The 26,913-nt window shown below is 44.5% G+C and overlaps 1 protein-coding gene across 2 annotated transcripts in view; it reads right to left on the minus strand.

The window, feature by feature from the left end:
- Nucleotides 1-2,234: 2,234 nt before the first annotated feature.
- CCNP (cyclin P) overlaps nt 2,235-26,913 on the minus strand; it is a 28,839-nt gene continuing 4,160 nt past the window's right edge. The window contains exons 2-9 of one of the 2 annotated variants that reach the window (XM_063433198.1): nt 25,500-25,582; nt 25,055-25,133; nt 24,662-24,825; nt 17,308-17,406; nt 16,542-16,697; nt 9,495-9,653; nt 8,987-9,168; nt 2,235-2,612 (exon numbers count right to left, since the gene is read on the minus strand). In XM_063433198.1, the coding sequence (XP_063289268.1) occupies nt 2,435-2,612; nt 8,987-9,168; nt 9,495-9,653; nt 16,542-16,697; nt 17,308-17,406; nt 24,662-24,825; nt 25,055-25,133; nt 25,500-25,571 (1,089 nt within the window). In that variant the 5' untranslated portion in view covers nt 25,572-25,582 and the 3' untranslated portion in view covers nt 2,235-2,434. Of the gene's footprint in view, nt 2,613-8,986; nt 9,169-9,494; nt 9,654-16,541; nt 16,698-17,307; nt 17,407-24,661; nt 24,826-25,054; nt 25,137-25,499; nt 25,583-26,913 lie in introns of both variants that reach the window. The other variant, XM_063433197.1, reaches the window with a different exon arrangement.

Below are 26,913 nucleotides of genomic sequence, written 5' to 3' on the forward strand. Positions count from 1 at the left end.
AGACCATTGAAATTCACGGTCACAAATACACAGCTACGGTAAGGTTACACAAACACTAAACAGTTATCTGTATTATCACAAGCAGAGAATAAAACAGTTAATCACATAAATACACACACAAGGACACGTTACCTCCTATGTCCCTGCATTCCACAATTCCCCCCAAAGAACAACCCAACCATCCATTCCTGAACCAGCACCCTCTCCCCACTTCCCAATCTAACTCCCCAAATAAATCACACCTGACAACAGGCTGGAGGGTAAAAGTCACGGCCGGCCACGTTTATTTGCAATTAATAAGGCATCCAGCTTAGAACCGTTTGAACGGGATGGCTGTAAAATAAATAATAATTAACAAGGATGGTGGTGGTCGCTGAGGGACTAACTGAACTCCTCAGGCCCCAAGAGGACGCGGATCAAATCGAATCCTGCAGCGGAGCCATAAACGACAGCAAGGGAGATCGTCTGCCAAACCAGCTCCACCAAGGAGTAACAGGCAGGCGCCCCCCGATCAGGTCCTTGCCCAACAAGGGGTAAATCCCAGACACCTTACTGTCATAACTGCAGTCCACCATCTCTGCTACCATGTGCAAAGCCGCACCTTCCCGCCCAGGAGGGACAAGGCCGAAATAACATTAACAGCCTGGGACTTACAAGGCAAATTCAACCAAACCAACCCAGCCATTGGCTGCTTCCACCCCACTACAGCAGGGAGATACAAAATCCAGCGCCACCACCAAACAGACCAGAGAAAAGCAAACGGAGAGGGAGACAACAGGATATAAGAATGAAGGCAGGAGGCAGAGTGACCACATAAAGGTAACTATGTACTAACAATGTAACGCTTCCACTAACTGCCAGTCTTGGCCAAGAGGAAGCCCTATTAATTCCACATGATGCCCTCTAGGGGGCACTACACTCCCAATCTGAGTGTTGCTGCCCGTATACCTGGTCCTCTCACCCCAATTTACCCAAACTCCCTGGCCTGTACCCCAACCCCTGAAACAAATATATTAATACTCCCACAAACACCGATACAAACAAATTCCAGATAAATAAAACATATTCCTAAAAAGTATATCACTTTATTGAACGTGTGTTTCTCTTTTCTATTTTTTTTCCTTTACATCAAACTCAACTTAAACAGAATGAAAAATATTTTACAATATAATATCTACATCTCTACACACACAGATTGTCACATCTAACACGGCAACATTTAAAAATCAGAAGAAAAAATAAATCAGTACAATAAAAAAAAAAAAAATCCTAAAATGAATACAATTTAATATTCTGATTGTGCAGTTGGTTGGGGAGGATCAGCACCTAGTGTGTTAATCATACCGGTATAACTATAAGAGGCATCTCTGAATACTGCAGAGAGATCACTTCTGAGTCTTTCACCAGTTATGACACAGTTTAAAGTTATACAGAAAGGCTAAAGTTAGACCGCGACGACAGAGAGAATGGAAGACCAGATTTATTATAAAAATATTGGTTTAAAAATAAAAAATGTCATGGGTGTTCACGGCCTCTCAATACAGGATGATTTTTAGTAGAATATTCCCTCTGTCGATGTCTAATCCCCACAAGGGATGTTCTAATGGTTCACCAACGCATTCCGACTGACACTAATCGATTTTACAGCACAGTCAGAGGATATTCAATAAACAGGAAACGGACCAATGATTTTCAGAACTTTGGTAAAAATTTTAAAAAAATTAAAACTAGAAAAAATATTTTCCAATTTGGTCTAAAATCTGAAATTCTCTCTTGGATTCATGGCAGTCCCCAGTTTAGTGAATATATCGATGGCAATATTAGCTCTATGCTTGTAAAAAGCACTCACATATACATCATGCGCATGCTGTACATAATTCACAGAACGTTTCTAGACAGGACGTTTCTTTTTAAGGAATTCTCCACCGGACATCCCGCACCTCTTCATAATATAATAATAATAATGTAATATAACCTTAACAAAAACAGACATTTAAAGAGATACAGAACATTATACACATACAACGAACAAAAAGTTTTAAAGAATGAAAACAAAAAATTGAAACATTATTTAGATCCCACATGTGGATGTGTTTGATAAACAAACACTGCAATTTTTAAATAATCCAAGCCATTATTTATTCATGTCCTGATACCAACAAGCCTCATGCTGAAGCGGAAACGCATTTCGCTGGGTTTGTTAGCGATCGAGACGGAAGGATTTACATCGGTCATATTATTTTCTGATGTGGGAGTAAAATAGTTTATAAGGCTCTGTATATTTTAATAACACATTAACATTTCATTTTAGCATATTAAATATTCATTTATAAAATATTAGAATTCAGAAAAGGTCTACGTTGGTATTTGAGTTGACCTAGAGTGCGATCCGATGCAGTTCTTGAGGAGGTCCATGGTTGGAACACGCAGAGTCTCAGACAGGGATCACTGAGAGGGAACTAATGCAGCGGATGAGGTTTTTGGCGTTTAAGGCGGGCTCGGTGCTCACTTCGTGTTTCTGAGGACGGGAGTATTTCTGCCATGTGGATTTGGCTTCGCCTCGGAGGGCAAATTGGGCCATGAGCTGCTGGCTGCTGATAAGTTCTGCGTCTCTGGGAAAAAAAGAAATAAATCACGTTAAGGAAACACAAACTAGACACTCTGTTTCAAGAGAAACTAATGTTACAAAAACAAAATCTGACAACTGGATTCTGAAGCGGAGATGCAATTCATTTCCTTAGCATTAAGAGAAACTTAACCAGAATGGTTTTCACTTTTAAAATGTAAAATTTGCGAATATGAAGAGGACTTTAACCCCTACGAGTGCTAATGAAAATAACTGCTAAATAGATTCAAAATGTTGTCCTGAGTTTAAAAACACCCAGTGTTTACATGCTTTTTTTTGCTTTTTTTGCAAGTGATAGGGCTATAGGTGCAAATAGGAAATTGCGGTTTTAAAATATATATTTTAAAATGTATCAATAGTGACATTGTAACACTATTATCTGTCATAAATTTCTGAATACCACCCCACATGTACAGATTTTTTTTTTTTAAAGTAGACAACCCAGAGTATTCAATAGGGGGTTTGTCCAGTCTTTTTAAGTAGCCACTTAGTCACAAACACTGGCCAAAGTTAGAGTTCATATTTGTTTGTGTGCGAAAAAAAGTAAAAAACTAAATTGAACGCTAATTTTGGCCAGTGTTTGTGACAAAGTGGCTACTAAAAAAGACTGGACATACCCCATTTGCAATACCTTGGGTTGTCTTCTTTTGCAAATTGTATGCCATCATGGGGGTAATTCTCATTCCTGGGCTACCATACGCTTTCAAAGGGGAACATAACCAACCTGCCAATTTTCAATGTAAAAATATTTGACCGTTATATTTGACCCTGTAACTTTCAAAAACGCTATAAAACCTGTACATGGGGGTACTGTTATACTCGGGAGACTTTGCTGAACACAAATATTAGTGTTTCAAAACAGTAAAACGTATCACAACAATATCATCAGTAAAAGTGCTGTTTGTGTGGGAAAAATTCAAAAAAAGTCACTTTCAAAGACAATATCATCGCTGTGATAGTTTTTTTTTTAGAATTCTTTATTTTTGTAGTGCTTAGAGAAGAATAGACAGTTTCATGGCGAACATTGACAGCACAATTTTTAAAAGGAGTCAGGCTAGATATAAATGTCTACAACATTAGTTTCAATCAGGCTGATAGTTACGAAAAGGTAGGATAGACATTTTGGTTAATATCAGGAACTTATAAGGTTTAACATACGGTGTGCAGGCTTAGGTAATATGCTATGGATCCACTGCGCCACTTCCACACTGTTCAGTGACTCACTATATTGTATGTTGCATTATGATTAGAGTCCTGCCTAGCAGGTTGGTCCCAGTGCCTATGTTTATGTGCTTATAGTGTCTCAGCATATGTTAAACAACCTAGTCTGACCATCTATTGCTGCCTAACCAGTGAAGTAATCACAAGAATGTTAAGATCTACGTTTGTGGTACCTGTCTGGGAATTTCAAATGTAAACATTTCTATATGAGCAGGTGTAACAAGGCAGGGTATTCTCTCTAATTGGTATGACACTGCTATTGGGAGTGAGTTAGTGAGATGTGCTTACTGGGTACGTTAGTATGCTTAGGGATCCAGAGACATGCTACTGTCCAAAGATATGCTGCGCTCAGTCATAGTATTGTATAATATGCTAATCCTAGTTTAACAGCTTTAAACAGAATTTCACGGTAGAGGCAGTCTAAGTTATACTAATAAAACACGTAAAATCATGTTACTATTGTCACAGAGCTTGCTTGTCCCAGGAGGTGTTTTACAGGTTCTGTCCATAGGGAAAGGGAGCATCAGGCCAGTGAAATCAGGTGAGGTAGGTTGCGCCGGTCAGGCAACATGGGGTGATGTGGCATCATGACGGTGACCTTTGCTCAGTTCTCTTTGTGGGAGCTGTGCGTGGTGATGTAGGGAGGTCATGGGCCCCATGGTGCTTGCCTCAGAGTCGGTCAGCCAATACCTGATGCAGGCACCTCATTGAACTGCAGTTCAGTAAGGGGATTCAGGCCTCTGGGCACTGGTGTGGTCGTGTACGGTTGTTTAATCCCTTGAGTAGGAGTGCCCAGGTACGCTGTGGGATATTGGCGGGGTTCCGCCTTGGGGCCCGTCTGCTTCTTTTTATGTGTGTTCTTGTGCTTGGCTGAGGTATGTGGTCTGTTCCGCCTTCCCCTTGGGACCTTCCTCGTCGCTCGAACCTCGGCCTGATACACAGTGTGTGAGGGGTGCCGGTCAGGTGGTTGGCTGCTTGCCTGTAGGGAGGCTTGTTGTCTTGCCCGGCTTTCTAATTTGAGCCAAAAGGCGTTGAAGATGGCCTCCAGCTTGTCCTGTAGTTCGGTCTGATGGCGGGGAAGGCGCGTGGCTTCCGCCATGTTGGGTGAGTCGACCGGCTTGCTCGGCATCGCCTCTCCCTCTCTCCAGACGAGAGCAGTACTCACGGGTCGGACTGTGATTACCCCCAATGGTCCCGGGGGGGGTAACGGGGTGCATGTTTCACAGGAGCCGCTGCAAGGTAGCCCCCGAGCGGGAGGTCGGCCGCCTCTCCCGCCCGGTGCGCACAAGGCCGCATCCTGTCTCAGGCTGGCGGTTCAGCTCCTATCGGGTCTCCGATCCCCGCCACTGGCTCCAGCAAGGTCTGGCCTCTGGGTGGGCTCCAACTGTCGCTGGACTCAGACTTTGTAGGGTCTTTTAGTGCGGTAGATGCCAGGGTTGTAGAGGAGCTCAAGTGAGATGCGTCTGTCCACCATTAAGGTCAGGCCCCGCCCCCCGCTGTGATATGTTTTACTGTTTTGAATCACTAATATTTGTATTCAGTGAAGTCTCCCGAGTAAAACAGTACCCCCCATGTACAGGTTTTAGGGTGTCATAGAAAGTTACAGGGTAAAATATAGTGCTAGCAAATTAAATTCTCTGGAATTTCGGTCTGGGTTGGCAGGCAGGTCTCTCAAATTGCAATCATTAAAATTACTTAATTATGTAAAAATATTACATAAATACACACGCAGAATTTAAATATATATGCATATTTATATATTTGAAGTCTACGTGTATATTTATATAATTATTTATGTAATTTTGTATATGGACATATGTAAATTCGTATTATTTTTATATATATATATATATATAAAAATAATACATATATATACATATATATATATATATATATATATATATCTACATACACACACACACACACACACACACATATATATATACACACACAATTTCATTCCAAGTGTATTTTGAGATATATATATATTTTTTAATATCAAAATACAGTTCAAATAACATTTCATATAGACGACATTTTTTTAAATTTTTACATTATTTTTATTTAATTTACCTATTTTTATTTTATAATATATATATATACACACACACACACACACACACACACGTGTGTAATTTATTTATAAGTGTATTTCTATATAAATATATGTATATATTAACATAAAAATACACTTAGTATGACATTATATATATGATATATAGACATACATATATAATTCTATTTTTTTTTATTAACATTAACTTTATTTTTTTCACACTAGCAGGGAGACTGCCTGTCAGCACAGACAGTCCCCCTGCAGGCAGACACTAGGACATCTATTGTGACCATGTGACTGCTCTGTTGAGCGATCACATGGCCACAGGGGTCCTAATTCACCATGGGGAGAATGTCTTTGCTGCAGGCAGTCTGCCCACACCGGGAGCACCGCCGATCGCCGCCGGGGGAACGACGGCGATCGGGTAAGTACATAATACCATTGCGACGTTTCAGGACCGTCAGCGGTGTCAACGGTAAAATACTGATGATGGTCCTGAACCGTCCACGGTCGCGAAGGGGTTAAAGGACCACCATAGGCACCCAGTCTAGTTTATCTCAATGAAGTGGTGTGAGTGCGATGACTGTCATTCTAGCCCTGCGATGTAATACATTGCCGTTTTGTAGATACAGTAATGTTTTCATTGCAGGGCTAAACACCTCATGTGGCTGCCTGTCTTCTCGACAGAGGGTGCTTCCTCTGGTTCGACCAAGCTTGTCTCATTTGTGTGACGTTTGGCGACGAACGTCAGCAAGTGCTGATCATAGGTTAGCATTGGATTCAATAATTTGCTATAAAAAACATCGGATTGGATGAGAAGACTGTGGGGATATTTATGGGATAATAATAGTAAACAGTTGAGAATTGCCCACTATTTCAATTCTCAGATCCCAAAGATCGTTATCGTGTAAGTGAAATGTATTCCATATAAATAAAATCACAGTTTGTTATAAAAATAGATACAATTTATTGTGACAAATTAAATAATAATAATATGTAACATGCGTGATAATAATTAATGAATATTCAGTATAACATGAGTATGCAATACAAATGGCAATACATTCCAATGGCTGACACAGTCTTAATTGTCAAGACAAGACCCATGACGGTAGTTCATAGAAAGAAACGAAAGTGAAACTTACACACACAGAGCTTGCAGCTTAAGGCCACAAAACCTAGCCAGCAGCCAGAATAACCCTTTCAATGCTGGCTAGACCTCCTAGATAATTAAGATCTATTCTCATGTAATTTTAAATAAAATAACATTTAAACCAGCTCACTAGTCATTTCCTGGAACCATCCAATAAGAGTAATCTACTATGTTCTATAAGCAGAATTTTAACTTGCCTAAACAGATATTTTATCTTATTTTAGAGCAAATCAATACACCTGGATAAATATCACGATATGCCAACATGTGATAAATCACATAAATACATAATTATTCTATTCCCATCTGCAGATTGGGATATTATAACTATATATTCTTTAGTAACTAAGATTTCTAAATATCGAAATCTAATCGTGATTTATCCAGTCATATATCATGCTATTAGAAAAAAAATAATTACTTTAGATTAATTAAATGAAACCAGTATAATTACCAGTTGAGTAGATATTTTCATCAGATTAGTAGGTAGTCTCAGGAACTGAATGGATGCGTGATTGGTGTGTAAGAAATTCTGAGTGCCCTGGAGTGGATATCTGTCATGGATTTCTCTGCATTGCCCCCGACTGCTCACCACTTTGCTTCCTTTGCTTTCTCTGCATACCTCTCTCTTCCCTTTGTCTTGATTTTTTAAAGGGAAAATTCACTAGGTGATACACCAATAGAAAACTGGAGGTGTGGTTACCTTCCAGATAGCAATTTAAGTATTTGGTCTATAGAGGGCAGTCTCGTCCCACTAAACATTCCTATCCAGGAAAGAGAGAACTTTTCCTGGTGGCCACCCTGACGCCACTCAGCCTATCTCCATGGCTATCCACAATCCAAACTTTCTGTCAGTTCAAAGAGCTTCCCCGGGCCCTCTTCAGACTATGCGTCTGGCAAATTCTGCTAAAATTTCCAACATGACAGTTATAACTAAATATGACCCCTAAACTTACAATGGGACGTTATACAATATCGAAAGCAAAATTAAATTATTTAATCCTCTCTGTCACAAATGTCTGGGCCTAGAATCTATCATACTCCATTAGCATTTAGACAGTCTGTCCATCCCCCGTTCTCATTTCTTATCAACAGGTTTGTATATACCAAGCATTCCTTTAGCTCTGGCAAAGCGGTCAGTTTTACAGAAGGGATAGAAATCTTGTGTCTTTTGCTAGCTTGAAGATAACAAAATAGAGTCTGCTCTGTTCAGAATGATTCAGGCAATATACACTCTAATCTCTTTCATAGCACAAAATGTCCGCCGACATAAATACCCTGACAAGACTAATTTGAGACAGCCTGCAGGATGGCATGAGAAGAGGGAGAGTTTTCATTAGGAAGTGGCATCTGGTTAATTCACAGCTATTAAGGAGTTAAATCATTTTTGTTTATGCAGCCCTAGCCACACATCCCCTGACTGTAACTGACACAGTCTGCATGACACAAAATGGTTTTATTTTCAAATTAATGTTAAGTTACTTTAAAACTTTTTATCTCCAGCTCTTTACTGTAAATTTTACTTTAATTATATACAGGAATCTCCTGCAGGGTCTAGTAAGCTATTAACATAGCAGGAGAAATGAAATTCTCAATCAAACAGAATTTGCAATAAAGGAAGTATAAACAATAGATGACTCCTTACAGGAAGTGTTTAGGAAGACTGAATAAGTTACATGCAGTGAGGCCTGACTACTGCTGCATCAACAAACCGATTTAACTCCTAAATGGCAGAGAATGGATTAGTGAGACTGGAGGGAAATCAGCCATACACCAAAACTGCTTCATTAAGCAAAAAACATTTGGTGACAATAGCGTCCCTTTAATTTGCTTACAGCAGCCAAACAAAGTAAACAAACGCTGCTTCAGGATGATGTTTGTTTAATTAGAGACAGGTGACTCGATGTCAGTAGAACATAAAAATACAGACCTATAGGAGTAAAGGTGGAGGACTCCAGGCCACTTCAGATCTGAGTTCAGGGATCTGCATTCAAGAGCTAGGACCATGTGCGCCAAACGAAGGGCGGCACACGCCAAGAGAGCTGGCTCAATCGTCAGTCCGTCCGCCTCCCGCAGTGTCAGCTCCATAAAGTACATGGCGAGGTAGAGAGTCTGTAGGGTAGGAGGGTGGACATGGGGTAACTGGGGTTTAGAGCGAACATAGTGTGTCGTGGTTTGGTTTTCAGAGACAGCATTACATTGCAAATTACTGGTCACATTTTACAATGTTTTGGGGAGGAGTGATCTTGTATTCAGGACCAGCCATTTAAATCCATTCATTCCTACTAAAAAAAAATTGGAAATAGCCTTATCAGCCTTCGATATTAATTGCCAGGTAATGCAGGTGAACAGGCAATGAGTTTGTGTTTTACAGTAAGAAGCTGATAATAAAAGATATCTTGCACACACACACTGTTTGCTCCTTGGTGCCATCGTACCTTTTCTGGGCATTTCCCAGTAATGGAGAGGAGACGCAGGAAGTATAAGGGCTGTGTGTAGCGCAGGTCGAACTTCAGTCGGTTTAGCACCTTTCTCTCCATCCTCATGAGATCCTTCTTGCTGAATGCATCTTCCATCATGAAGCAGAGCTCCGCTGGCTGTGAGATTTAGAGAGAGACAGCGGATCATCTTTACGGCCATTTACCATGGATCCAGTCACTGCATACATGCGCATATTAGTATCGCTCGACGGAATGACAGGGATCTGAGAAATGTCTATTAACGGTCACCCTGTATACCTGGGATACGGCTATTTACTAACCCTGTATACCTGGGATACGGCTATTTACTAACCCTGTATATCTGGAATACAGCTATTTACTAACCCTGTATATCTGGGATACAGCTATTTACTAACCCTGTATATCTGGGATACAGCTCAGTTCTTTACTAACCCTGTATATCTGGGATACAGCTATTTACTAACCCTGTATATCTGGGATATAGCTATTTACTAACCCTGTATATCTGGGATATAGCTATTTACTAACCCTGTATATCTGGGATATAGCTATTTACTAACCCTGTATATCTTGGATACAGCTATTTACTAACCCTGTATATCTGGGATATAGCTATTTACTAACCCTGCATATCTGGGATAGAGCTCTTTACTAACAATGTATATCTGGGATACAGCTATTTACTAACCCTGTATATCTCGGATATAGCTATTTACTAACCCTGTATATCTGGGATACAGTTATTTACTAACCCTGTATATCTGGGATACAGCTATTTACTAACCCTGTATGTCTGGGATACAGCTATTTACTAACCCTGTATATCTGGGATACAGCTATTTAATAACCCTGTATACCTGGGATACAGCTATTTACTAACCCTGTATATCTGGGATACAGCTAGTTATTAACCCTGTATATCTGGGATACAGCTATTTACTAACCCTGTATATCTCGGATATAGCTATTTACTAACCCTGTATATCTGGGATACAGTTATTTACTAACCCTGTATATCTGGGATACAGCTATTTACTAACCCTGTATATCTGGGATATAGCTATTTACTAACCCTGTATATCTGGGATATAGCTATTTACTAACCCTGTATATCTGGGATATAGCTATTTACTAACCCTGTATATCTGGGATATAGCTATTTACTAACCCTGTATATCTGGGATACAGCTATTTACTAACCCTGTATATCTCGGATATAGCTATTTACTAACCCTGTATATCTGGGATACAGTTATTTACTAACCCTGTATATCTGGGATACAGCTATTTACTAACCCTGTATATCTGGGATATAGCTATTTACTAACCCTGTATATCTGGGATATAGCTATTTACTAACCCTGTATATCTGGGATATAGCTATTTACTAACCCCATATATCTGGGATATAGCTCTGTACTAACCCTGTATATCTGGGATATAGCTATTTACTAACCCTGTATATCTGGGATATAGCTATTTACTAACCCTGTATATCTGGGATATAGCTATTTACTAACCCTGTATATCTGAGATAGAGCTATGTACTAACCCTGTATATCTGGGATAGAGCTATTTACTAACCCTGTATATCTGGGATATAGCTATTTACTAACCCTGTATATCTGGGATATAGCTATTTACTAACCCTGTGTATCTGGGATATAGCTATTTACTAACCCTGTATATCTGGGATATAGCTATTTACTAAGCCTGTATATCTGGGATACAGCTATTTACTAACCCTGTATATCTGGGATATAGCTATTTACTAACCCTGTATATCTGGGATATAGCTATTTACTAACCCTGTATATCTGGGATACAGCTATTTACTGACCATGTATATCTGGGATATAGCTATTTACTAACCCTGTATATCTGGGATATAGCTATTCAGAGGCGGCTCTAGACTTTATGAGGCCTTAGGCGAAACTCAAACATGAGGCCCCACTAACAAAAAAGTGTCACATATACACATTGATGCGCTGTCTACCTGTGTATGTGCCTGAGAGTGTGTCTGACGGAGTATCCTTGTGTGTGAATGTATGTCTCTGTGAGCATGTTTGCATTTTTGTCTGAGACCCTATGTGTATGGGGTAGCTGCTTGAAGTGTGTTGTGTGTATAGGAGGGTGATGGTAAGAAGGAGAGGCGGGTGATGGTGAGAGGGGGTGATGGTGACAGGAAGGTGATGGTGTGGGGGGTGATTGTAATGTGAAAGGGGTGATGGTGATGTGAGAAGGAGGGGGGGGTGATGTGAGAAGGAGGGGGGGGTGATGTGAGAAGGAGGGGGGGGTGATGTGAGAAGGAGGGGGGGGTGATGTGAGAAGGAGGGGGGGGTGATGTGAGAAGGAGGGGGGGTGATGTGAGAAGGAGGGGGGGTGATGTGAGAAGGAGGGGGGGTGATGTCAGAAGGAGGGGGGGTGATGTCAGAAGGAGGGGGGGTGATGTCAGAAGGAGGGGGGGTGATGTCAGAAGGAGGGGGGGTGATGTCAGAAGGAGGGGGGGTGATGTCAGAAGGAGGGGGGGTGATGTGAGAAGGAGGGGGGGTGATGTGAGAAGGAGGGGGGGTGATGTGAGAAGGAGGGGGGGTGATGTGAGAAGGAGGGGGGTGATGTGAGAAGGAGGGGGGGTGATGTGAGAAGGAGGGGGGGTGATGTGAGAGGGAGGGGGGTGATGTGAGAGGGAGGGGGGTGATGTGAGAAGGAGGGGGGTGATGTGAGAAGGAGGGGGTGATGTGAGAGGGAGGGGGGTGATGTGAGAGGGAGGGGGTGATGTGAGAGGGAGGGGGGTGATGTGAGAGGGAGGGGGGTGATGTGAGAGGGAGGGGGGGTGATGTGAGAGGGAGGGGGGGTGATGTGAGAGGGAGGAGGGGTGATGTGAGAGGGAGGAGGGGTGATGTGAGAGGGAGGGGGGGTGATGTGAGAGGGAGGGGGGGTGATGTGAGAGGGAGGGGGGTGATGTGAGAGGGAGGGGGGTGATGTGAGAGGGAGGGGGGTGATGTGAGAGGGAGGGGGGTGATGTGAGAGGGAGGGGGGGGATGTGAGGGAGGGGGTGATGTGAGAGGGAGGGGGGTGATGTGAGGGTTGATGGTGAGGGGGGTTGATGCTGAGGGTGGTGAGGGGTGATGCTGAGGGTGGTGGGGGATGGTGAGGCTGAGGGTGGTGGGGGATGGTGGTGCCTGATGCTGAGGGTGGTGTGGGGGGCAGTGAGGCTGAGGGTGGTGTGGGGGGTAGTGAGGCTGAGGTTGGTGTGGGCGGTAGTGAGGCTGAGGTTGGTGTGGGGGGTAGTGAGGCTGAGGGTGGTGTGGGGGGTAGTGAGGCTGAGGGTGGTGGGGGGGTAGTGAGGCTGAGGGTGGTTGGGGTGGTGATGCTGAGGGTGGTGTGGGGGGTAGTGAGGCTGAGGGGGGTGGTTGGGGGTGGTGATGCTGTGGGTGGTGTGGGGTAGTGAGGCTAAGGGTGGTGGGGGGTGAGGCTGAGGGTGGTGGGGGGTAGTGAGGCTGAGGGTGGTGGGGGGGTAGTGAGGCTGAGGGTGGTTGGGGTGGTGATGCTGAGGGTGGTGTGGGGGGTAGTGAGGCTGAGGGGGGTGGTTGGGGGTGGTGATGCTGTGGGTGGTGTGGGGGTAGTGAGGCTAAGGGTGGTGGGGGGTGAGGCTGAGGGTGGTGGGGGGTGAGGCTGAGGGTGGTGGGGGGTGAGGCTGAGGGTGGTTTGGGGGGTAGTGAGGCTGAGGGTGGTGTGGGGGGTAGTGAGGCTGAGGGTGGTGTGGGGGGTAGTGAGGCTGAGGTTGGTGTGAGGGATAGTGAGGCTGAGGGTGGTGGGGGGGTAGTGAGGCTAAGGGTGGTGGGGGGTGAGGCTGAGGGTGGTGTGGGGGGTAGTGAGGCTGAGGGGGGTGGTTGGGGGTGGTGATGCTGTGGGTGGTGTGGGGGTAGTGAGGCTAAGGGTGGTGGGGGTGAGGCTGAGGGTGGTGGGGGGTGAGGCTGAGGGTGGTGGGGGGTGAGGCTGAGGGTGGTTTGGGGGGTAGTGAGGCTGAGGGTGGTGTGGGGGGTAGTGAGGCTGAGGGTGGTGTGGGGGGTAGTGAGGCTGAGGGTGGTGTGGGGGGTAGTGAGGCTGAGGGTGGTGTGAGGGATAGTGAGGCTGAGGGTGGTGGGGGGGTAGTGAGGCTAAGGGTGGTGGGGGGTGAGGCTGAGGGTGGTGGGGGGTGAGGCTGAGGGTGGTGGGGGGTGAGGCTGAGGGTGGTTTGGGGGGTGGTGGGGGTTGAGGCTGAGGGTGGTTTGGGGGGTAGTGAGGCTGAGGGTGGTGTGGGGGGTAGTGAGGCTGAGGGTGGTGGGGGTAGTGAGGCTGAGGGTGGTGGGTAGTGAGGCTGAGGGTGGTGTGGGGGGTAGTGAGGCTGAGGGTGGTGGGGGTAGTGAGGCTGAGGGTGGTGGGGGTAGTGAGGCTGAGGGTGGTGGGTAGTGAGGCTGAGGGGTAGTGAGGCTGAGGCTGGAGGGGTAGTGAGGCTGAGGCTGGAGGGGTTAGTAAGGCTGAGGGTGGTGGGGGTAGTGAGGCTGAGGGTGGTGGGGTAGTGAGGCTGAGGGTGGTGGGGTAGTGAGGCTGAGGGTGGTGGGGGTAGTGAGGCTGAGGGTGGTTGGGGGTTGTGATGCTGAGGGTGGTGCGGGGGGTAGTGAGGCTGAGGTTGGTGTGGGGGGTAGTGAGGCTGGTGTGAGGGATAGTGAGGCAGAGGGTGGTGGGGGGGGGTAGTGAGGCTGAGGGTGGTAGGGGGAATGAGGCTGAGGGTGGGGGGTAGTGAGGCTGAGGCTGGTGGGGTTAGTGAGGCTGAGGGTGGTGGGGGTAGTGAGGCTGAGGGTGGTGGGGGTAGTGAGGCTGAGGGTGGTGGGGGTAGTGAGGCTGAGGGTGGTGGGGTTAGTGAGGCTGAGGGTGGTGGGGTTAGTGAGGCTGAGGGTGGTGGGGTATTGAGGCTGAGGGTGGTGGGGGTAGTGAGGCTGAGGGTGGTGGGGGTAGTGAGGCTGAGGGTGGGGGGATGGTGAGGCTGAGGGTGGGGGTAGTGAGGCTGAGGCTGGTGGGGTTAGTAAGGCTGAGGGTGGTGGGGGTAGTGAGGCTGAGGGTGGTGGGGGTAGTGAGACTGAGGGTGGTGGGGTAGTGAGACTGAGGGTGGTGGGAGGGTGAGGCTGAGGGTGGTGGGGGTAGTGAGGCTGAGGGTGGGGGGTAGTGAGGCTGAGGGTGGTGTGGGTGGTGAGGCTGAGGGTAAGGCTGAGGGGGGTGAGAGCCTACCTTTCCTGGTGGTCACCCTTCCCTGGTGGTCCAGTGTGGGCTCCCTGGTGGTCTGGTGGCCATTGCTGCCTTCCGGTCTGCAGCTCCACAGAGCTGCAGACCATGTAATCTCGTGAGATGTCAGAGCGTTGCCGTGGTAACCCGCGGCAACGCTCTGATTGGCCGGTTCTCGCGAGACACATGGTCTGCAGCTCTGCTGACTGCGGAGCTGCAGACCGGTGTCTGCGGTGGCCGGGCAGCCAGGAGGGGCCTCGCACCCGGCGGCATACCGGGCAACCCGCCGGGCCCCCTCCTGGTGTCAGGTCCTCGGTCACTGACCGAGGACCTGACACACTCTGCCAACAGGCGGTTTAGGCGGCCGCGAGGCCCCAGCCAGCGCGAGGCCTTAGGCGGCCGCCTAAACCGCCTAATTAGAGGGCCGCCTCTGTAGCTATTTACTAACCCTGTATATCTGGGATACAGCTATTTACTAACCCTGTATATCTGGGATACAGCTATTTACTAACCCTGTATATCTGGGATATAGCTGTTTACTAACCCTGTATATCTGGGATATAGCTATGTACTAACCCTGTATATCTGGGATAGAGCTATGTACTAACCCTGTATATCTGGGATATAGCTATTTACTAACCCTGTATATCTGGGATATAGCTATTTACTAACCCTGTATATCTGGGATAGAGCTATGTACTAACCCTGTATATCTGGGATACAGCTATTTACTAACCCTGTATATCTGGGATACAGCTATTTACTAACCCTGTATATCTGGGATATAGCTGTTTACTAACCCTGTATATCTGGGATATAGCTATTTACTAACCCTGTATATCTGGGATAGAGCTATGTACTAACCCTGTATATCTGGGATATAGCTCTTTACTAACCCTGTATATCTGGGCTATAGCTGTTTACTAACCCTGTATATCTGGGATATAGCTATTTACTAACCCTGTATATCTGGGATACAGCTATTTACTAACCCTGTATATCTGGGATATAGCTATTTACTAACCCTGTATATCTGGGATATAGCTATTTACTAACCCTGTGTATCTGGGATATAGCTATTTACTAACCCTGTATATCTGGGATATAGCTATTTACTAACCCTGTATATCTTAGATACAGCTATTTACTAACCCTGTATATCTGTGATATAGCTATTTACTAACCCTGTATATCTGGGATATAGCTATTTACTAACCCTGTATATCTGGGATATAGCTATTTACTAACCCTGTATATCTGGGATATAGCTATTTACTAACCCTGTATATCTTAGATACAGCTATTTACTAACCCTGTATATCTGGGATATAGCTATTTACTAACCCTGTATATCTGGGATATAGCTATTTACTAACCCTGTATATCTGGGATACAGCTATTTACTAACCCTGTGTATCTGGGATATAGCTATTTACTAACCCTGTATATCTTAGATACAGCTATTTACTAACCCTGTATATCTGTGATATAGCTATTTGCTAACCCTGTATATCTGGGATATAGCTATTTACTAACCCTGTATATCTGGGATATAGCTACTTACTAACCCTGTATATCTGGGATACAGTTATTTACTAACCCTGTATATCTGGGATACAGCTATTTACTAACCCTGTATATCTGGGATATAGCTATTTACTAACCCTGTATAGCTGGGATAGAGCTCAGCTATTTAGTAGCCATGACAGAGACCCCTATTTAATGATGCATACACGGTCGGGCAGTGCCGTTCTTGCTGACCTCAGGTATGAGACTCTCCTCCACCTTGCAGGCAATGAAGAGGCAGGTAGACGCCAGGAGCTGCAGCATGCTAGTATGGATCTTATGGGACCTTATGTAGGAATTCATCAGGTACACAGCGAGATAGAGAGTCTCCTCCTCCAGCGCCAGATATTCCTGCATTATAATAAACTGCATTATAATAATATCAGCTCCTGCCGTGGGACATCAACAATGGCTGCTACATATCCCATGATGCTTTGCAGTTAGCCTGGAACACCATGAACCGTGTACAGGGCCAAAATCTGAGGTGCCATCCGAAAATGATCTTTCTCCCATTTTCCCTCAGCCAGCTTACCGCAATTGTAGCGCTGCATTTTCCCTTGTTTTTCCAAATTCCTCGAGGAATGTAACACCAAAGAAATAGCACAGCATGACAGAACAGTGGTCTTAAATCAGGACTGCCCCAGTAAACCAAGGACGCTTGGGATGTATGGTGTCACTCAAATTGTTAAACGTTACACCCTTGTTACAGACTTTTTAAATTAGAAAAATACATTTTAGGACAATATTTCTCCGATAGAAAAACAGTTAAGAATTGGAAAATTCACTATTTAGAGCAAAAATCCATTGTCTGCAATCCTACAGTGTTAAATAAACAGCAATGCAGAGACAGGCCATACGGATTGGGCTGAAAACATTGAAGGTAGTGGGAGTTGTAATCCAGCAATGAGAGACTAGAGAGGGTGGCTGAGGGGGAGCCAGCGATGCAGACAGAGATACTCACATGAACCTGAACCAACCAATCCAACAACACATTCCTCATCTCCGCTGTCACCGATTTAGGGATGTCCCCAGATCTGAAGACGTGGTAGCACTGAGTCCGCTGTAAAAATACAAAGGTTATTAGATCTGTTCCGCCACTCTCCCCCAATATACATTGCACAGAGAACGTGATATCTCATCCAGCGTGGGCGCCACCATATTCACCCTCATTTCTGGCACAGCCAAGGCATCATCTACATCCTGCTACTAACAAGACCACCCCCGGGTTAGCCCCCCCATATTGAGAATTTTAACAAAAGATTATTCCATTTGTTAGATCTTTGTTAGATCAGGTTTGATCAACAATTTTTTTTGTTAGATCTACTTTAAATTATGCGATATTAACAATCATTGTCAGGGGGGGCTAACCCGTAGCCAGCCCCCCCTCAACAAAAATTTGTACAAAATGTTGTTGATTATGATAGCTCTACGTTAGATCAGGCAAATTTTTTGTTAGATCTAGTCTAATTACTGAGATATTGCATATATAATTAGGGGGGGCTGGCCCCCCCTCAACTGAAATTGTATTTTTTTTTTAATTGATTTTGGTAGATATTCGTTAGATCAGGTAAGATCAACAGTTTTTTTTGTTAGATCTATCACGCAAGAGGCGGTATTCACTACTTAACTTTGTGGGCGTGACTACGGGTTTGCCCCCCCTCAAATGAAATTTTAATTTTTTTAATTGATTTTGGTAGATATTCGTTAGATCAGGTAAGATCAACAGTTTTTTTTCCATAAGATCTATCACGCAAAAGGCAGTATTCACAATCTTATTTTAATTTTGCACATAAATATCAGTACATTTTCATATCAAGCCACAGGTGACATCATAATTTAGGGATTTGTTAACACAATGTGTAGATCATTTTCAATATTTCTTTTTTTTATTCTCTACATGCACAGTATTGAGGTGAGAAAGTCCAGCATATGCCCAGCCTGAAGTTATTAGTGATATTTGAATATGTATAACCTGAGTAATGCTGTGTATTACTGTGTTAATAAAGGGCATGCAGTGTGTGTCCGTGGTGTTGTATGTTTGTGGTAATACCGTATATACTCTAGTATAAGCCGACCCGAATATAAGCCGAGGCCCCTAATTTTACCCAAAAAAACTGGGAAAACGTATTGACTCGAGTATAAGACTAGGGCGGGAAATGCAGCAGCTACTGGTAAATTTCTAAATAAAATTAGATCCTAAAAAAAATATATTAATTGAATATTTATTTACAGTGTGTGTATAATGAATGCAGTGTGTGTGTATGAATGCAGCGTGTGTATGGGGGCAGTGTATGTGTGTGGGAGCAATAGTGTATGTGTATGGTGGGCAATGTGTGTATAGGGGCAGTGTATGTATGTGGGGGCAGTGTGTGTGTATGGGGCAGTGTATGTGTATGGGGGCAGTGTATGTCTGTGGGGGCAGTGTGTGCGGGGGCAGTCTATGTATGTGGGGGGCAATGTGTGTGTGTGGGGGCAGTGTATGTGTGTAGGGTATGTGTGTGATAAGGATGGGGGGCTTTTTTAATGTTTTTTTTTATATTTGATATGATTTTTTATTTTTTTTTATTTAAAATATACATAATGCCCCCCTCCCTTCTTACCTCTGTTTAGGGAGGAGGGGGACATTTCTCGATCCCTGGTGGTCCGGTGGGGAATCTCTGGTGGTCCATGTAGTGAGAGTGAACTCTAGCCCTGGTCTCCAGGGCTAGAGTTCACTCTCGCGAGATCCGGAGCGTTGCCGTGGCAACGCTCCGTGCTCGCGAGAGAAGGACCTGGAGGAGCTGCAGACTGAGCTCCCCTGGGTCCTCTCTCTCTCCCTCCTCTGCCGGCGGCCAGCAAACAGTGCCTGCGGACCGGAGAGGGAGATCTCTGATCTCCCCTTTGGTCCATGAAGGCACATTGCAGGGCTGGCGCTTAGACAGCGCCAGCCCTGCATTAGCCGGCAGGGGAGAGGGAGAACCTCGGATTCTCGGGGGGGGGGGGGGGATCCGCCAGTGACACTACTCCCATGAACACACTGCCCCCGACAGATAGCACCCCTCACACACACTGAGCCTCACACAGACAAGAGCCTGAACAAAGTGTCTGTCCACTGATAGAGCTATATAGGCTTAGAGAGCTTAGTAATATACTTAATTTGTATTTTTTTATTAAAGCATTTCTATATAAAATGCCAACACCTGGTGCAATCTCTCAAACACAACTTATTTATTTGCAGACAGTTATCCTTTAACTTCTACAATATGCGTCAATTGTTTTTAGGAAAATTCTAATTTTCTCATTATTTCCCTCTTTGTAAACCCTTTTCTCTAGAACACATGAGAGGCCTAAGTTTCTGCAAACATGCAGTTTTTCACATACAGAATAATTAACCACAGTACTGCAACACAGTACATCTCTGCCTTCTTGCGCCCCATATATAATGGCCTGCACATAGGTTAGCTGCCAAAAGTGCCGGATTGTTGGGACAGTCACGACTTCTGCTGTTCTGTCGCTGAAAATGTAATATTGTCATGCATACATGCACATGTCTGTAAGCATATCCATGCTGATAAACAAATATACCCATGGGAATTATACACTGAAAGCAGTTCATTTCTTACTTGCATATAAATATCCCATACACCTTAATCCAATACCCACCGTAACACACAGATGCTTACTTCTACCAGTATGTGTTTCTTTGACAACTCTTATAATGTGAGCGAAAATTATTATCCAATCAAAGAATAGGTCATACACAGCATTACTCAGGGTTATCCTTGCATCGTCCAATATCACTATTAACCACCGGCTGGGCATTTGCTGGACTTTATCCCCTAAATAATGTGCATGTATAGAATAAAACAATATTGAAAATGACCTACACATTGTGTTAACTAAACTCCAAGCAAATTCCTAAATTAGGAGAATATTTGTCTGTGGTATCTCCTGTTTATGATGACACGTGGCTTGACATGAAAAATCAACTGGTATTTATGTGCAAAATCAAAATAAGATTGTGAATACCACCACTAGTGATAGATCTGACAATCTAGAATGACAAAAACAGTTGATCATACCTGGTTTAATCCACCCCATCCTCCTCCATTCATAAAATGTAACTGTTCACAACAATGTAATGAAGCCATGTAAAGCGTTATTAGTTTGTAAGCTATGGACATCATGATTTTGCAATTGCGCTTGTACATTCTATTGTTACGAATATCTATCAAAATCAATTTCACTTGAGGGGGGGGCTAACCCCTAGTCACGCCCACAAAGTTAAGTAGTGAATACCGCCTCTTGCGTGATAGATCTAATGAAAAAACCTGTTGTTCTTACCTGATCTAACGAATATCTACCAAAATCAAATAAAAAAAATAAAAATTTCACTTGAGGGGGGGCTAACCCGTAGTCACGCCCACAAAGTTAAGTAGTGAATACCGCCTCTTGCGTGATAGATCTAACCAAAAAAACTGTTGATCTTACCTGATCTAACGAATATCTACCAAAATCAATTAAAAAAAAAAAATTTCACTTGAGGGAGGGCTAACCCGTAGTCACGCCCACAAAGTTAAGTAGTGAATACCGCCTCTTGCGTGATAGATCTAACGAAAAAAACTGTTGATCTTACCTGATCTAACGAATATCTACCAAAATCAATTAAGAAAAATTACAATTTCAGTTGAGGGGGGGCCAGCCCCCCCTAATTATATATGCAATATCTCAGTAATTAGACTAGATCTAACAAAAATTTTGCCTGATCAAACCTGATCTAACGTAGAGCTATCATAATCAACAACATTTTGTACAAATTTTTGTTGAGGGGGGGCTGGCTACGGGTTAGCCCCCCCTGACAATGATTGTTAATATCGCATATTTTAGAGTAGATCTAACGAAAAAAATCGTTGATCAAACCTGATCTAACAAAGATCTAACAAATGGAATAACGTTTTTATCAAATTCTCAATATGGGGGTCTAACCCGGGGGTGGTACTAACAAGCCAGATACTCCCTTCTCCTGGCACCTCCCTGGGGCTGGATGCAAATACATGAGTGTGTGTTGTGTGGGCGGTTGGGGGTGATGGATCAGCAGTTCTATCCTCCTAACACAGGATTGTAGGAACTGAAACATCAGCTACAAGGACAGGTTACTTAGGGATCGACCGATATTGATTTTTTAGAGCCGATATCGATAATCTGTGACCTTTCAGGCCGATAGCCGATAACTTACCAATACTCTGTACATTTACCAATTTAAAAAAATAAACTAGTTCTTCACAAATCTACTGTTATCTGAACATGTTGATTATTTCTTTTTTTTTTTTGCATTTTTTTAAATGAAGGTTAATGCACATAATATAAAGGCCAGTCTGAATTTTTTATATTTTCAAGAATATGTGTGTGTGTAGTGGATGCAGTGAGAGTATTTGATTAGTGAATGCAGTGTGTATGTTTGTGTAGTGGATGCAGAGTGTGTGTTTGTGTACTGTGTGTATAGTGAATGCAGTGTGTATGTTTGTGTAGTGGATGCAGAGTGTGTGTTTGTGTAGTGTGTGTATAATGAATGCAGTGTGTGTTTGTGTAGTTTGTATTTCATGAATGCAGAGTGTATGTTTGTGTAGTGTGTGTGTATAGTGGATGCAGTGTGCGGGTTTGTGTAATGTGTATATAGTGAATGCAGTGTGTGCGTTTGTGTAATGTGTATATAGTGAATGCAGTGTGTGCGTTTGTGTAGTGTGTATAGTGAATGCAGTGTGTGTTTGTCTAGTGTATATATAATGAATGCAGAGTGTGCGTTTGTGTAGTGAATGAAGTGTCCGTTTGTGTAGTGTGTATATAATGAATGCAGCGTGTGCTTTTGTGTAGTGTGTATAGTGAATGCAGTGTGTGTGTGTATAGTGAATGCAGAGTGTGCGTTTGTGTAGTATATATATAGTGAATGCAGAGTGTGTGTTTGTGTAGTGTGTATATAATAAATGTAGTGTGTGTGTTTGTGTAGTGTGTGTATAGTGAATGCAGTGTGTAGTGTGTGTACATAGTGAATGCAGTGTGTGTTTGTCTAGTGTATATATAATGAATGCAGAGTGTGCGTTTGTGTAGTGAATGAAGTGTCCGTTTGTGTAGTGTGCATATAATGAATGCAGCGTGTGCTTTTGTGTAGTGTGTATAGTGAATGCAGCCACAGAGCTCTACGTACGTGGTCATACAGCCACAGGGACACAGAGTTCTACGTACATGGTCATACAGCCACAGGGACACAGAGCTCTACGTACGTGGTCATACAGCCACAGGGACACAGAGCTCTACGTACGTGGTCATACAGCCACAGGGACACAGAGTTCTACGTACGTGGTCATACAGCCACAGGGACACAGAGCTCTATGTACGTGGTCATACAGCCACAGGGACACAGAGCTCTACGTACGTGGTCATACAGCCACAGGGACACAGAGTTCTACGTACGTGGTCATACAGCCACAGGGACACAGAGCTCTACGTACGTGGTCATCCAGCCACAGGGACACAGAGTTCTACGTACGTGGTCATCCAGCCACAGGGACACACAGCTCTACGTACGTGGTCATCCAGCCACAGGGACACACAGCTCTACGTACGTGGTCATCCAGCCACAGGGACACACAGCTCTACGTACGTGGTCATACAGCCACAGGGACACACAGCTCTACGTACGTGGTCATACAGCCACAGGGACACACAGCTCTACGTACGTGGTCATACAGCCACAGGGACACAGATCTCTACGTACGTTGTCATGCAGCCACAGGGACACAGAGCTATATGTACGTTGTCATACAGCCACAGGGACACAGAGCTATATGTACGTGGTCATCCAGCCACAGGGACACAGATCTCTACGTACGTTGTCATGCAGCCACAGGGACACAGAGCTATATGTACGTTGTCATACAGCCACAGGGACACAGATCTCTACGTACGTGGTCATCCAGCCACAGGGACACAGATCTCTACGTACGTTGTCATGCAGCCACAGGGACACAGAGCTATATGTACGTTGTCATACAGCCACAGGGACACAGATCTCTACGTACGTGGTCATCCAGCCACAGGGACACAGATCTCTACGTACGTTGTCATGCAGCCACAGGGACACAGAGCTATATGTACGTTGTCATACAGCCACAGGGACACAGATCTCTACGTACGTGGCCATACAGCCACAGGGACACACAGCTCTACGTACGTGGCCATACAGCCACAGGGACACACAGCTCTACGTACGTGGCCATACAGCCACAGGGACACACAGCTCTACGTACGTGGTCGTACAACCACAGGGACACAGAGCTATATGTACGTTGTCATACAGCCACAGGGACACAGATCTCTACGTACGTGGTCATACAGCCACAGGGACACACGGCTCTACGTTCGTGGCCATACAGCCACAGGGACACAGAGCTCTACGTACGTGGTCATACAGCCACAGGGACACACAGCTCTACGTACGTGGCCATACAGCCACAGGGACACAGAGCTCTACGTACGTGGTCATACAGCCACAGGGACACAGATCTCTACGTACGTTGTCATGCAGCCACAGGGACACAGAGCTATATGTACGTTGTCATACAGCCACAGGGACACAGAGCTATATGTACGTGGTCATCCAGCCACAGGGACACAGATCTCTACGTACGTTGTCATGCAGCCACAGGGACACAGAGCTATATGTACGTTGTCATACAGCCACAGGGACACAGATCTCTACGTACGTGGTCATCCAGCCACAGGGACACAGATCTCTACGTACGTTGTCATGCAGCCACAGGGACACAGAGCTATATGTACGTTGTCATACAGCCACAGGGACACAGATCTCTACGTACGTGGCCATACAGCCACAGGGACACACAGCTCTACGTACGTGGCCATACAGCCACAGGGACACACAGCTCTACGTACGTGGCCATACAGCCACAGGGACACACAGCTCTACGTACGTGGTCGTACAGCCACAGGGACACAGAGCTATATGTACGTTGTCATACAGCCACAGGGACACAGATCTCTACGTACGTGGTCATACAGCCACAGGGACACACGGCTCTACGTTCGTGGCCATACAGCCACAGGGACACAGAGCTCTACGTACGTGGTCATACAGCCACAGGGACACACAGCTCTACGTACGTGGCCATACAGCCACAGGGACACAGAGCTCTACGTACGTGGTCATACAGCCACAGGGACACAGAGCTCTACGTACGTGGTCATACAGCCACAGGGACACAGAGCTCTACGTACGTGGTGTACAGCCACAGGGACGGGATTTACAGGGTTTCTCTCACCATCATGTAATTGAAGATTTCGGCAGCATATTCTTGTTCGGCGAGTATATTCATCGCTAGCATAGTCCGAGCCAGCTCCTCACTCCACATGGATAACGAGGGGGGACCAGGGGGGACCCCATTACTGATACCCACATTGCACTGACTGTTCGTGCTCTCAGGAGCTGCGAGAGAGTGGAGGTGTTAGGGCGTCTATAGATATCTGACCTGGCTGCCAATCATTACTGTAAATTTTACGTTTAAAACAGAACTTTCCAACAAAGTACAAAATGCCAGCATCGTCTGAAATGGTAAAAAAACGAATAACCATCCTATGCAGCATTTTACAAACATAAAAGGATTGGGGAGTCTGTGGCAATAATCGCCCAATATTATCACACACACAAATCTTACCTGGTTTTTCTGATGGATTCAGCAACACACCTGCAGCCTTGTGTGCTATACAGCCCTTCACACACGTCAGCAAGGACTTCTTCTACCGACACAAACAGAGAGAAAACACTAAACACAACGGACAACGGCAGAGACACAGACAGACAGACAGACAGGGCGGCAGTAAGGGGCTCATATCTGACAACATTCAAGTGAATTTTAGGGGATTTATTCACTGTAAGTAATTGAAATCTAAATTACAAAATGTAGAGCAGAACTGCCGCAGTCTGTAGATTCGAGTCATTACCTGGCCCTTGGGTGTGCTAGTTGTTAAAAAAGAAAGATGATGATTTTTTAACCTGCAGTTTTAGATACAGCCACAAGGGGGAGCTGTATGGGCAGTTCTCGTTGCTAGGTAAACACAGAGAATAAATGTCCCCAAAGCAGAATGATAAGTCACATTTACCTTTTTGTCACCCGTTTTACACATTATTCTGTTGTTGTCCTTTGTCTTAAATGGTTCTCTCTTCGAATCCATCAGTAAAATCACTGAAATCAGTTCAATCAATCAGACGAAAGTTAAAATATAATCAACAAACTCTGTAAATTTTGCCCAATAACGCCTAATAACATCATTATAACCTCCCTATAACTCCTCCTATTACTCCCTATAATTCCTCCTATTACTCCATATAACCCTCCCTAGAACTCCTCCTATTACTCCATATAACCCTCTCTATAACTCCTCCCATTACTCCATATAACCCTCTCTATAACTCCTCCCATTACTCCATATAACCCTCCCTATAACCCCTCCTATTACTCCATATAACCTCCCTAGAACTCCTCCTATTACTCCATATAACCCTCTCTATAACTCCTCCCATTACTCCATATAACCCTCCCTATAACCCCTCCTATTACTCCATGTAACCCTCCCTATAACTCCTCCTATTACTCCCTATAATTCCTCCTATTACTCCCTATAATTCCTCCTATTACTCCATATAACCCTCCCTATAACCCCTCCTATTACTCCATATAACCTCCCTAGAACTCCTCCTATTACTCCATATAACCTCCCTAGAACTCCTCCCATTACTCCATATAACCCTCCCTATAACCCCTCCTATTACTCCATATAACCCTCCCTATATCCCCTCCTATTACTCCATATAACCTCCCTAGAACTCCTCCTATTACTCCATATAACCCTCTCTATAACTCCTCCCATTACTCCATATAACCCTCCCTATAACCCCTCCTATTACTCCATGTAACCCTCCCTATAACTCCTCCTATAACTACATATAACCTCCCTATAACCCCTCCTATTACTCCATATAACCCTCCCTATAACTCCTCCTATTACTCCAGATAACCCTCCCTATAACTCCTCCTATTACTCCATATAACCCTCCCTATAACTTCCCCTATTACTCCATATAACCACCCTATAACCCCTCCTATTACTCCATATAACCCTCCCTATAACTCCTCCTATTACTCCATATAACCCTCCCTATAACCCCTCCTATTACTCCATATAACCCTCCCTATAACTCCTCCTATTACTCCATATAACTCCTACTATTACTCCATATAACCCTCCCTATAACCCCTCCTATTACTCCATATAACCCACCCTATAACTCCTCCTATTACTCCATATAACCCTCCCTATAACCCCTCCTATTACTCCATATAACCCTCCCTATAACTCCTCCTATTACTCCATATAACCCTCCCTATAACTCCTCCTATTACTCCATATAACCTCCCTATAACACCTCCTATTACTCCATATAACCCTCCCTATAACTCCTCCTATTACTCCCTATAACCCCCTTATTACTCCATATAACCCTCCCTATAACTCC

Source organism: Pelobates fuscus, chromosome 9 (genome assembly GCF_036172605.1).
Source record: "Pelobates fuscus isolate aPelFus1 chromosome 9, aPelFus1.pri, whole genome shotgun sequence".
Classification (NCBI taxonomy): Eukaryota; Metazoa; Chordata; class Amphibia; order Anura; family Pelobatidae; genus Pelobates; species Pelobates fuscus.